Source organism: Silurus aristotelis (assembly GCF_946808225.1).
Source record: "Silurus aristotelis genome assembly, chromosome: 20".
Classification (NCBI taxonomy): Eukaryota; Metazoa; Chordata; class Actinopteri; order Siluriformes; family Siluridae; genus Silurus; species Silurus aristotelis.
This window is the reverse complement of record NC_139593.1, coordinates 1,764,699-1,776,608: the sequence shown is the minus strand read 5'-3', so window position 1 is coordinate 1,776,608 and position 11,910 is coordinate 1,764,699. Positions and strand designations below refer to the sequence as shown.

General features: G+C 43.2%; 2 protein-coding genes across 5 annotated transcripts; both read right to left on the bottom strand.

Moving 5' to 3' along the window:
* Positions 1-3,409: 3,409 nt before the first annotated feature.
* LOC310715460 (caspase b) lies at positions 3,410-7,763 on the bottom strand. Of its 3 annotated transcripts, none has more exons than XM_083521898.1 (3): positions 7,605-7,763; positions 6,983-7,252; positions 3,410-3,623 (listed from the first exon to the last, which is right to left on the bottom strand). In XM_083521898.1, exons 2-3 carry the CDS (start codon positions 7,248-7,250, stop codon positions 3,439-3,441), a joined length of 453 nt encoding a protein of 150 aa, XP_083378024.1. In that variant the 5' UTR covers positions 7,251-7,252; positions 7,605-7,763; the 3' UTR covers positions 3,410-3,438. The 3 variants fall into 3 exon arrangements, with proteins under 3 accessions (XP_083378024.1, XP_083378026.1, XP_083378025.1); XM_083521900.1 differs by lacking the exon at positions 3,410-3,623 and adding an exon at positions 5,377-5,918; XM_083521899.1 differs by lacking the exon at positions 3,410-3,623 and adding an exon at positions 5,377-5,927 and having other exon boundaries at positions 7,605-7,762.
* A 537-nt stretch (positions 7,764-8,300) lies between these two features.
* On the bottom strand, positions 8,301-11,072 carry nxnl1 (nucleoredoxin like 1). 2 transcript variants are annotated; one of them, XM_083522162.1, is made up of 3 exons: positions 9,364-9,723; positions 8,910-9,243; positions 8,301-8,791 (listed from the first exon to the last, which is right to left on the bottom strand). In XM_083522162.1, exons 1-3 carry the CDS (start codon positions 9,413-9,415, stop codon positions 8,473-8,475), a joined length of 705 nt encoding a protein of 234 aa, XP_083378288.1. In that variant the 5' UTR covers positions 9,416-9,723; the 3' UTR covers positions 8,301-8,472. The 2 variants fall into 2 exon arrangements, with proteins under 2 accessions (XP_083378288.1, XP_083378289.1); XM_083522163.1 differs by lacking the exon at positions 9,364-9,723 and adding an exon at positions 10,223-11,072 and having other exon boundaries at positions 8,305-8,791.
* Between the last annotated feature and the right edge of the window lie 838 nt (positions 11,073-11,910).

Here is an 11,910-nt window from a genome sequence, read left to right as displayed (position 1 = left end):
TTAGGAAGGGCATCCAGCGTAAAACATGTGCCAAATCAAATATGCGGATCACAAATGAGAATTTCATACCGGATCGGTCGAGGCCCGGGTTAACAACGACCGCCACAGGTATCGTTAGCCGACAGGGTACCGGTGGAAATTGGGCTACTGTTGGCCGAAGGAGGAGAAGGAGAGGAGAAAGGCGTCTACAGAGACGGCAGGAAAAGGAGCAGTGTAGGAGAGTAGAGGTTCGGGTTGGTACTTTAAATGTTGGTACTATGACGGGTAAAGGGAGAGAGATAGCTGATATGATGGAGAGGAGAAAGGTAGATGTGTTGTGTGTTCAGGAGACCAAGTGGAAAGGGAGTAAGGCCAGGAACATTGGAGGTGGGTTTAAACTGTTTTATCATGGTGTGGATGGGAAGAGAAATGGTGTAGGGGTGATTCTGAAGGAAGCGTACAGTAAGAGTGTAGTGGAGGTGAAGAGAGTTTCTGATAGGGTGATGATCGTGAAGGTGGAAGTTGAAGGGATAATGATAAATGTCATCAGTGCCTATGCTCCACAAGTTGGCTGTGAGATGGAGGAGAAAGAAAGATTCTGGAGTGAATTAGATGAAGTGGTAGATGGTGTACCTAGGAAAGAACGATTGGTGATTGGGGCAGACTTTAATGGGCATGTAGGTGAAGGGAACAGAGGTGATGAGGAGGTGATGGGTAGGTATGGTTTTAAGGAGAGGAATGTGGAAGGTCAGATGGTGGTAGATTTTGCTAAAAGGATGGAAATGGCAGTGGTGAACACGTATTTTAAGAAGAAGGAGGATCATAGGGTGACGTATAAGAGTGGAGGAAGGTGCACACAGGTGGATTATCTTCTGTGTAGGAGATGCAACCTGAAGGAGATTGGAGACTGTAAGGTGTTGGCGGGGGACAGTGTAGCTAGACAGCATCGGATGGTGGTCTGTAGGATGGTTTTGGAGGCGAAGAAGAAGAGGAGGAAAGTAAGGTTTGAAAGAAGAATAAGATGGTGGAAACTAAAGGAGGAAGAGTGTAGTGTGAGGTTCAGGGAAGAGGTCAGACAGGGGCTCGGTGGAGGTGAAGAGGTGCCGGATGATTGGGCAACTACTGCAGGAGTGATGAGGGAGGCAGCTAGAAAAGTACTTGGTGTGACATCTGGAAATAGAAAGCAAGACAAGGAGACGTGGTGGTGGAATGAGGAAGTGCAGGAGAGCATTAGGGGGAAGAGGTTGGCAAAACAGAAGTGGGATCGACAGAGTGATGAGAAAAGTAGGCAGGAGTACAAGGAGATGCGGCAGCAGGTTAAAAGGGATGTGGCGAAAGCCAAGGAAAAGGCATATGAGGAACTGTATAAGAGGTTGGACACTAAGGAAGGAGAAAAGGATTTATACCGATTGGCCAAGCAGAGGGACCGAGCTGGGAAGGATGTACTGCAAGTTAGAGCAATAAAGGATGGAGAGGGAAATGTGTTGACTAGTGAGGAGAGTGTGTTGAGAAGATGGAGGGAGTATTTTGAGCAGCTGATGAATGAGGAAAATCAGAGAGAGAGAAGGTTGGAGGATGTGGAGTTAGTAAAGCAGGATGTAGATAGGATTAGTAAGGAGGAAGTGAGAGCAGCGATTAAGAGGATGAAGAATGGAAAGTCGGTTGGACCAGATGACATACCGGTAGAAGCGTGGAGATGTTTAGGAGAGATGGCAGTGGAGTTTTTAACCAGATTGTTTAACAGGATTCTGGAAGGGGAGAGGATGCCTGAGGAATGGAGAAGGAGTGTGCTGGTACCGATCTTTAAGCATAAGGGAGATGTGCAGACCTGCAGTAACTACAGGGGAATTAAGTTGATCAGTCACACCATGAAGTTATGGGAAAGAGTAGTGGAAGCCAGGTTGAGAGAAGAGGTGACCATCTGTGAGCAACAGTATGGTTTCATGCCGAGGAAGAGCACCACAGATGCCTTATTTGCTTTAAGGATGTTGATGGAGAAGTATAGAGAAGGACAGAAGGAGCTGCATTGTGTATTTGTGGATTTAGAGAAAGCGTACGACAGGGTGCCGAGAGAGGAGTTGTGGTATTGTATGAGGAAGTCAGGTGTGTCAGAGAAGTATGTGAGGGTGGTGCAGGACATGTATAAGGACAGTGTGACGGCAGTAAAGTGTGCAGTAGGTACGACAGACTGGTTCAGGGTGAAGGTTGGACTGCATCAAGGATCGGCCCTGAGCCCTTTCCTGTTTGCAGTGGTGATGGACAGGTTGACGGACGAGGTCAGACAGGAGTCTCCCTGGACTATGATGTTTGCAGATGATATTGTGATTTGTGGTGAGAGTAGAGAGCAGGTTGAGAAGAGCCTGGAGAGGTGGAGATATGCGCTGGAGAGAAGGGGAATGAAAGTCAGTAGGTGTAAGACAGAGTACATGTGTGTGAATGAGAGGGAGGGCAGTGGAGTGATGCGGTTGCAGGGAGAAGAGGTGGAGAAGGTGGAGGAGTTCAAGTACCTGGGGTCAACAGTGCAAAGTAATGGAGAGTGTGTTAGGGAAGTAAAGAAAAGAGTGCAGGCAGGGTGGAGTGGGTGGAGAAGAGTGACAGGAGTGATTTGTGATAGAAGAGTATCTGCAAGAATGAAAGGGAAAGTTTATAGGACTGTGGTGAGACCTGCGATGTTGTATGGATTAGAGACAGTGGCATTGAGTAAAAGACAGGAGGTGGAGCTGGAGGTAGCAGAGCTGAAGATGTTGAGGTTTTCGTTGGGAGTGACGAGGATGGACAAGATTAGAAATGAGTTTATTAGAGGGACAGCACATGTAGGATGTTTTGGTGACAAGGTGAGGGAGGCGAGATTGAGATGGTTTGGACATGTGCAGAGAAGGGACATGAATTATATTGGTAGAAAAATGCTGAAGATGGAGCCACCAGGTAGGAGGAAAAGAGGAAGGCCAAGGAGGAGGTTCATGGATGTGGTGAGGGAAGACATGCAGGTAGTTGGTGTAAAAGAGGCAGATATAGAGGACAGGGTGGTATGGAGACGGATGATCCGCTGTGGCGACCCCTAATGGGAGCAGCCGAAAGAAGAAGAAGAAGAAGAAGAAGATATAGCTGGGTATCATCATCTTTGTTGTCTTTGTTCTGATGATGATTTAATGACGAACACAAACACTCCGTAATAAAAACCAACAGCTGATGGTTTTTGATGGTATTTGTAATGGAAACCAGTAAGATTTCTCTAATGGTTATTGTAGTGTTTTTCAGCAGGGTTTATTTTGACAGGATAAAGGTGATGTCTTCAAAACTGTAGATTTTTTGAAAACATTTTATTTTGGTCTTTCAGAACATCGCACATAAGAATATTTGGCTGGTTTATTGTTACCTGAGTTAAAAGTATAAAAGTGAAAAAGTATAAATAATGTCATTGTATTGTAGTAAAACCCCCCATGTGGAACAGGAGCATGTTCAGGTCTTTGGTGTGGTGGTGAAGTTCATGGTCACCGGGTCGTGATAGTTTCCTCCTGACAGAACAGGGGCATGAACGTTACTCTCCCCTGCAGCGGAGACGTTTTGTGAGACTCCAGCAGTCTGAGAGGAAGAAGAGGAAGAGGAGGAAGAGGAGGAAGACGCCCTGTTCACTTCTGGACAAGCTTGAGGGAAACAGAATAAAACAAGATTTTCTACAATTTGTTCAGAAACTAGTTGTAGAATGTAACTCAGGTCCATGCTGTGATATGCTCTAATTTAAACCTGGTCTGTTATTTCCACATCCTGCTAGTTAAATGTGATTTATTGATGTTGTGTGCAAGTGTACAGCTTCAATATGAATCACATTAAGCTGTAATTGCAGGTGTAAAAAAGGTGGTTTATGTATAAATGGTGGATTAATACAAATCAGCTCAGCCGAAGTTCCGAACAAAGAAGATTAAAAGAAGAAAATGGCATTTGCTGATGTGGCAGCAGGCCAGGTTCTGGTTTGGAAAACCAGGCAGAGCTTTTATTTAAATGTTTAATTTATTCCTGCCCTGGTGCTTTTCTTCCTTGTACTCACACCGGGGCACATTCACTCAGGCCCGTGCTTCTTCCCTCGATGCCGACCCGCGAACACTGAAACAGAACACATCGTGTACAGGTGTGCATCTTAAATGTAGATACAGTGTAGATTTATTCACCAAGAGACTCAATGCACTTTTATATGTTGCTCTGGAGCGACTGCTAAATGTCCCAAATGTAAATGTAAATGAAAGTTGCGGTCGATGAGCTCAGCTGGTTCCTGCCAGTTCCGGTAGCAGAATGGGAATGTCCTCCACTTCAAACATCACCTTCAGATCTCTGTCAGAGACAACACACACACACACACACACACACACACACACACACACACACACACACATTCAGCACACAAACGTATGTGATTTCAGAATTTTCAGAGAAAGAGAAACTCGGCAATCCACTTGGGCCCCTGTACTTCCTGTAAAGTTCCTCGAAGAACAGGAAGAGGCACACGCACATGAGGCACAAAACACTTTACTTATTATAAAGATTCAATCACACACACACACTGATATATTTCATGTGTTTATTTCTTTTCATTTTGATGATTTTGATTCACAGCTGATAAAAACCCAAAATTCAGTATCTCAGAAAATTGTGAAAAAGTGAATATTGGAGACTCATGATGTCTCACTTTAATCAGCTCATTAAATTCAAACACCTGCTCAGGTTTTCTGAGTCTTTAAATGGCGTCTCAGTCTCGTTCAGGCTCCACAATCATTGTGGAAGACTGCTGACTTGACAGTTGTCCAGAAGACGATCATTGACACCCTGCACATGGAGGGTGAGACACAAAAGATCATCGGTGAAGAAGCTGCTGTTCACAGACTGCTGGATCCAAGCACATTCATGGAAAGTTAAACGGAATGAAAAATGTGGTAGCAAAAACGGTGAAACGAAGCCCATTCAAGAATTTGTGGAGATTCACAAAGAGTGGACTGCAGCTGGAGTCAGTGCTTCAGGAGCCTCCACACACAGACGTCTCCATGGGCTACAACTGACTCATTCCTCGTGTCGAGAGCTCCTGAACCAGAGACAACGTCAGAGGTGTCTTACCTGGACAAAGAACAAAAAGGACTGGACTGTTGATTAGTGGGAAAAAGTCGTCTTTTCAGATGAAAGGAAAGAAAATTGTGCATTTCATGTGGAATCCAGGTTATGAGAAGGTCCTAATTTGTTGTCTTTGTTCTGATTTAATGACAAACACAAACATTTCGTAATGAAAACCAACAGCTGATGGGTTGTGATGGTATTTGTAATGGAAACCAGTAAGAGTTCTCTAATGGTTATTGTAGTGTTTTTCAGCAGGGTTTATTTTGACAGGATAAAGGTGATATCTTTAAAACTGTAGATTTTTTTAAAACATTTTATTTTAGTCTTTCAGAAGTTCACACGTAAGAATATTTGGCTGGTTTATTGTTACCTGAGTTAAAAGTATAAAAGTGAAAAAGTATAAAAGATGTCATTGTATTGAACATCTGCTACGGTATTGATCTTCTGCCCTTTACAGCGTGAGGGTTTAAACGGTTCCACTTCCTGTGCTGTGGCTGAGGTAGCTCTAGTTTGGAAAAGTTCTAATGCGAATAAAAATTCATCTGAATCTAGTCAAGGGAGCAACAATATATAACCTCATAAAAACCTTTCAATTCATCTCAAATACACTTTACACACATTATTGCCTCTGGCATTCACTAATCCCTGTAGTAAAACCCCCCATGTGGAACAGGAGGATGTTCAGGTCTTTGGTGTGGTGGTGAAGCTAAAGTTCACCGGGCCGTGAAAGTTTCCTCCTGACAGAACAGGAGCATAAATGTTGCTCTCCCCTGCAGTGGAGACGTTTTGTGAGACTCCAGCAGTCTGAGAGGAAGAAGAGGAAGATGCCCTGTTCATTTCTGGACAAGCTTGAGTTAAACAGAAGATAGAGATAGAAAAAGTAATGAGTTTTTTATGTTGGAATTTTCTAGACTATGTTTTCTTTTACAATTTATTCAGAAACTATTTGTAGAATGTTACTCAGGTCCATGCTGTGATATGCTCTGTGTTAAACCTGTCTGGTATAGAACCTGTTTTCACATCCTGCTACTTAAATGGTATTAAACAGTGTGTGAAAAGTGTGAAAACACAGAGTCTTTCATGGTTTTTAAAATGCACATGTTTCCTTTCCTGTAAACATCTGTGGAGTCCAAATGGGACGTTTTTGTCTTTATTAGAAGAACTTGTGTAAGCTGGAGAACAGGAGAGAAGATGTGATCAGACTCCCTCACACTCACACATGGAGGTGGAAGTTTAATGCTTTGGGTTGTTTTGGAGCAGAGAAGGTTCCAGAAAGTGAAAGGAATCCAGGACCAACATGGCTCCTGTTCCACACCTCAACACCATGCAGTTCCGTCTGTACTGTGGCATATCAGCATCGACTTCACTGTACAACAAGACGATGAGCTGAAGCGCACGTCTAAGTTCTGTAAGTGTTATTTAGAGAGCAGACAGACGTCTGGAGTGATATCTATCATGGAACAACCTGCCCAGTCACCGCACCTCAATCCTTCTGAACTGCTCTGAGATGAAGAAGAAAATCTCTAGTTCATCTAGTGAAGAACATCTCTGGAGAGTTTTACAATGTTTGAAGTGTCAGGATGCTGTAAAGCTGTTCTTGTGTCTCTTAAAAACCATAAAACACTTGGTGTTTCCACACTTTTCACAACCACTGCAAGTAAATACAAATAAATAAATAAAGCCTTAAAATGTTCTTAGGTTTTAAAGACTGATGAAAAAAAAACAATTAAAAGATAATATAAAAGATAATTAATAAATAAATAACCCACTAGTGTTATGCCTGATCTATCTATCTATCTATCTATCTATCTATCTATCTATCTATCTATCTATCTATCTATCTATCTATCTATCTATCTATCTATCTATCTGTCTGTCTATCTATCTATATCAGCTTGTGAACCTTCTGCCAGTTGCTTTTCCAGGTTGTTAGCGGCTGCATTGCGTCCCATCAGTCTCAGAACCTGTGCGGTGATTCTGGCGGCTTCCTGTGGTCCGTATCGCTCCACCATCTCATCAACAAGCATGTGCTGTGTAGCATTCTCCAGTCTGGAGCGGGGAATTGGGGTAAAGCCCTGTGCCATGTTCTTCTTCAAGAACGACTTAAATCTGCTGAACTCGTCCTGGACAAGTTCATCCAGCTGCTCCAGGATCATGTGGCTGATGGACATGTCTGTTCACATAGTTTAAAAAATGCACATAGTGACAGTTGTCAAATTATCTGCACAGTAAATAACGTGCAAACACACACACACACACACACACACACACACACACACACACACACACACACACACACACACACACAAATGTTGGAAATGAAGATTGTTACAGCTGAAGGCAGTACAGGATATAATTCTCAGTTTCACACTGAGCTCCAGAGATTTGAATCCCAAACACCTGACATTCCATCTTAAAAATATCTAATCCCAGAAAACAGATAAGTGTCCAGATGTGAGTACAGATGTAGACCTCACTGGAGGAAGATCTGAACATGGGAATTTCCCCCTGACTGCATCACTTACCTTTCAAACTCTTAAAAAATCCAGACTATTCACAGGAATGAAAGGAAATACAATGTCCGTCTTTCTCACAGATATGCTTTCACTTTGATTTCTACACCACTTCCTCAAACCAGAGCACGGTCAGTGATACACAAGCGCCCTCTGTAGGGTGGTAATTGTAGTGCTCATCTGCTTGTTCATTCATGAGGGACGATTTTCTTTCCATTTCCTCTGAGTGCATTTACTGTGTATTCATATCATTTAATCAAATCCTTTTTCACTACACATCTTAAAAATCCTAAAATCTAACATTAGTGTTAATATCATCCAGCCACAAAGCATTTTTACCACACAAGCTGAGGAAAAACCTGGTTCTTCCCTAAACTGTTACTGTGTGTAAGACGTCTTTGGATGCGGTAGCAGGAAATGTTTACTTCACTTGGACTAGAAGACCCAAACCAGCTCCATGAAAATCTGCTTTACACAGTTTGGAGTGGAAGATCTCCTGCGATGAATCTCCAACTTTATTAAAGAGGAATGAATGTGAATGCTGACTGCACTCCAGACCTCCTCACCTTCTCACCTACATCATTCCCTGACTTTACCAACACCCTTGTGGTTGAATGAACCTCCACAAAATCTCTACAAAATCTAGTGGATCTTCCCAGAAGAGTGGCGATTGTTATAACCCACCCACAACCAAAGAAAAAAATGTTTTACTATTCAAATATGCAACACCATCAACCCATTGTGTTTTCTTTTCTTTTTATTTACTTATTTACATTTATTACAATCTGTTAATGTTTCAGCACTAATGCTAAAGTAGCACAACAGCTTCTCTGCCCATCAACCAACCAGCAGCTGAGTTCAAGGTGAAACCGCACAGTTTTTAACCCCACGTTCCTCCTCCTCCTCTTCCATCATCATCATCATCCTCTTCTGCATCCTTCTTCTTCTTCTTCTTGTCCTCCACTTTGTATTTCTGGCGGCGGATGGCATCGGTGAAGCTGCGCCTCTTGCTCTCGTCATACTCCTCGTTCATCAGGAAGTTGCGGTCGATTAAATCAGCTGCTTCCTGCCAGTTCTGGTAGCAGTGTGTTCCCAGTGAGCAGATCTCCATCACGGCATTGGGGGAGAGAACCGAGCCGTCGGGGCGCAAAACCACTACTGTGGGAATGTCCTCCACTTCAAACATCACCTTCAGATCTCTGTCAGAGACAACACACACACACACACACACACACACAATCAGCACATAACAGGATGTGATTTCAGAATTTTCCTTGAAACAGAAACAGCACCAGTAAGACCCCTGGGCCCCCGTACTTCCTGTAAAGGTCCTCGAAGGGCAGGAAGAGGCAGCGTTTGGGAAGCTCTTTCAGGAACTTGTCCTGCTGTTCTTCCGAGGTGTCGAGTGAGATGTAGAGCAGGACGAGCTGAGCTGAGCGCTCTACGTAGAACTCGTCTGTCAGTTTTTTAAAGAAGTCTTTGAGCGTAGGTGTGAATTCCTGACACCTCTCGCAATCGGCTGAGCCGAAGAACAGCATGAGGATCCGATTCTGCAGGCGCAGGATGATCTCACGCTCCGTGTCCAGCTCGTCCCGGTCCTTATTGTTTTTCACCAGAACTTTATCAAAGAAGAGATCCACCATGACTGGACCTGTCAGGAGAAATATTGGGAAGAATTATTTTTTTAACTACTCAATTCCCAGATGGATTTCCATGAAGTCTGACTAATTAGCCATAAACTCAGAGAGAAGTTCTGACCACTACCACTCACTCTTACAGGAATTCTGACCATTCCTACTCACTTTCACAGGAATTCTGACCATTCCCACTCATTCTCATAGGAATTCTAACCACTACCACCCATTATCACAGGAATTCTGACTATTCCCACTCACTCTGACAGGAAATCTGACCATTTACACACATTATCACATGGATTCTGACCATTCCCACTCATTCTCATAGGAATTCTAACCACTACCACCCATTATCACAGGAATTCTGACTATTCCCACTCACTCTGACAGGAATTCTGACCATTCACACACATTATCACATGGATTCTGACCATTCCCACTCATTATCATGGGAATTCTGCCTGTTTCCATCCACAGTCACAGGAATTCTGACTATTCCCCTGCATTCTCAGAGAATTTCTGACCATTTTCACCTCAAGAATTCTGACATTCCCACTAAGTCTAATGAGAAAGTAAGCCTTTGCTTTACTTCCATTCTCACAATGTCCGGACCATTCCCACACAGTTTTACAATCGAACTGCTTGCAATAATTCTGATCATTTTCCTTGCTTTCACAGGAATTCTGACCTGTTCCACCCATTCCCATCCACACATCTCTCTCCAGCTCCCACAGGAATTCTGATTGTTTCCATCTGCTCCAACATGAATTCTGACCACACATCAAAAACAAGTTTCAGTCCCTTAATTAGCTCACCATACACAGTAAATGTATGTTGTATATTTAGTGAGCTGGCTGGTGTGGAGGACATGGTTCCTCTCAGCAGAACATACTCTTAACACTAATCTGTGCAGAACACACAGCTTTGTAGAAGCTCCAGCTCCAAATAACAACCAGGACAATTCAACAATCTCTCGCTCACAATATTCCTCACCTTTTAAATATGTCGATCAGTCAAGATGTGGAAACCAGAGTTCCTCAAAGCTTAGCCTATACTGTTTCCTGTCTTGAGAATTAAACACTCACACACACACACACACACACACACACACACACACACACACACACACACACACACACACACACACACATGGATTCAGTCAAGGTAGTGGGCAGAGATTAGTATCACCCAGACTGTGTGTGTGTGTGTGTGTGTGTGTGTGTCTGTGTGTGTGTGTGTGTCTTCTGTCTGAAGATTAACAGAACTTTAATCCAAGATAGAGAAAGAGAGAGAGAGAGAAAGAGAGAGAGAGAGAGAGAGAGAGAGAGAGCGGGAGGGAGAGAGAGAGAGAGAGAGAGAGAGAGAGAAAGAAATGGGTAGAGGGAGGAAGGATAGAGGGAGAGAGACTGGGATAGATAAAGAGATAAAAAAATCGAAGGGAGGGAGGGTAGGGAGAGGGAGGAAGAGGGGAAGAGAGAAATGAAGAGAGAGGGGGCTGGATGAGAGAGACAGAGAGAGAGAAAGAGAGAGAGAGAAGGTCATTAAAGGACTATTTATACCTTAATAACTAATGCATTACTAATAAAACGAACCTTGTTCGACTGGTTGCCAGGTGTTGATTAATTCAGTAAAATAGCAGCCCTGACAATAGTACAGGTTTATAAAGATCTTGTTCCAACATTGTTTCTATAGCAACGGCTTGCATCCCACACTCCACATACATGAAATACTTCCTCTTCTTCTTCTTTCGGCTGCTCCCATTAGGGGGCGCTACAGCAGAACATCCGTCCACATACCCCCTGTCCTCTACATCTGCCTCTTTCACACCAACTACCTGCATGTCTTCCCTCACCACATCCATAAACCTCCTCTTAGGACTTCCTCTTTTCCTCTTTCCTGGTGGCTCCATACTGTGTGTGTGTGTTTGTGTGTGTGTGTGTGTGTGTGTGTGTGTGTGTGTGTGTGTGTGTGTGTGTGTGTGTGTGTGAAAAATTAAGCCTTCAGACAACCTGGTAATTGGTGTGTAAGTTCTCGGTGGTGTGTGATCACAATCAGAACATAAAAGCGATACCCTGTGCTCCCAAAAGTATTGGGACACCCGACCTTTCCATCCGTATGTGGTTCTTCTTCAAACTGTTACCACAAAGTTGGAGGCACAAAATTGTATTATCCATCTTTGGATGCAGTAGCATGAAACTTTTCCTTCACATGAACTAGGAGACCCAAAACTGTTTCCTGTGCACAAAGTCAGCTCCATGAAGATCTGTTTCCATGGGATGGAGTGAAAGATCTCCAATGAACATGAATGAATGTGAACTCTGACTGCACCCCAGACCTCCTCACCTTCTCACCTATATAACTGACTTTAACACGCTTGTGGCTAAATCAATCTCCAGAAATCTTCACAAAATCTAGTGGAACATCTTCCCAGAAGAGTGGAGCTCATTATAACAGTAAATGGAGATTAACAGTGGAATGGGATGTTTAAGAAGAAGCCCATAATAAAAAAAAAATTTATTTTTACTTCTTGAATGTCCCATTCCAGATTTAATCACTGTGTGCTTTTATAATGTTTAGATAGATGTTTAGATTTTGTGGAGATTCATTCATCCACAAGAGTGTTAGTAAAGTCAGGTACTGATGTTGAAAGATTTATGACCAAACTTTTGATGTCACCCATA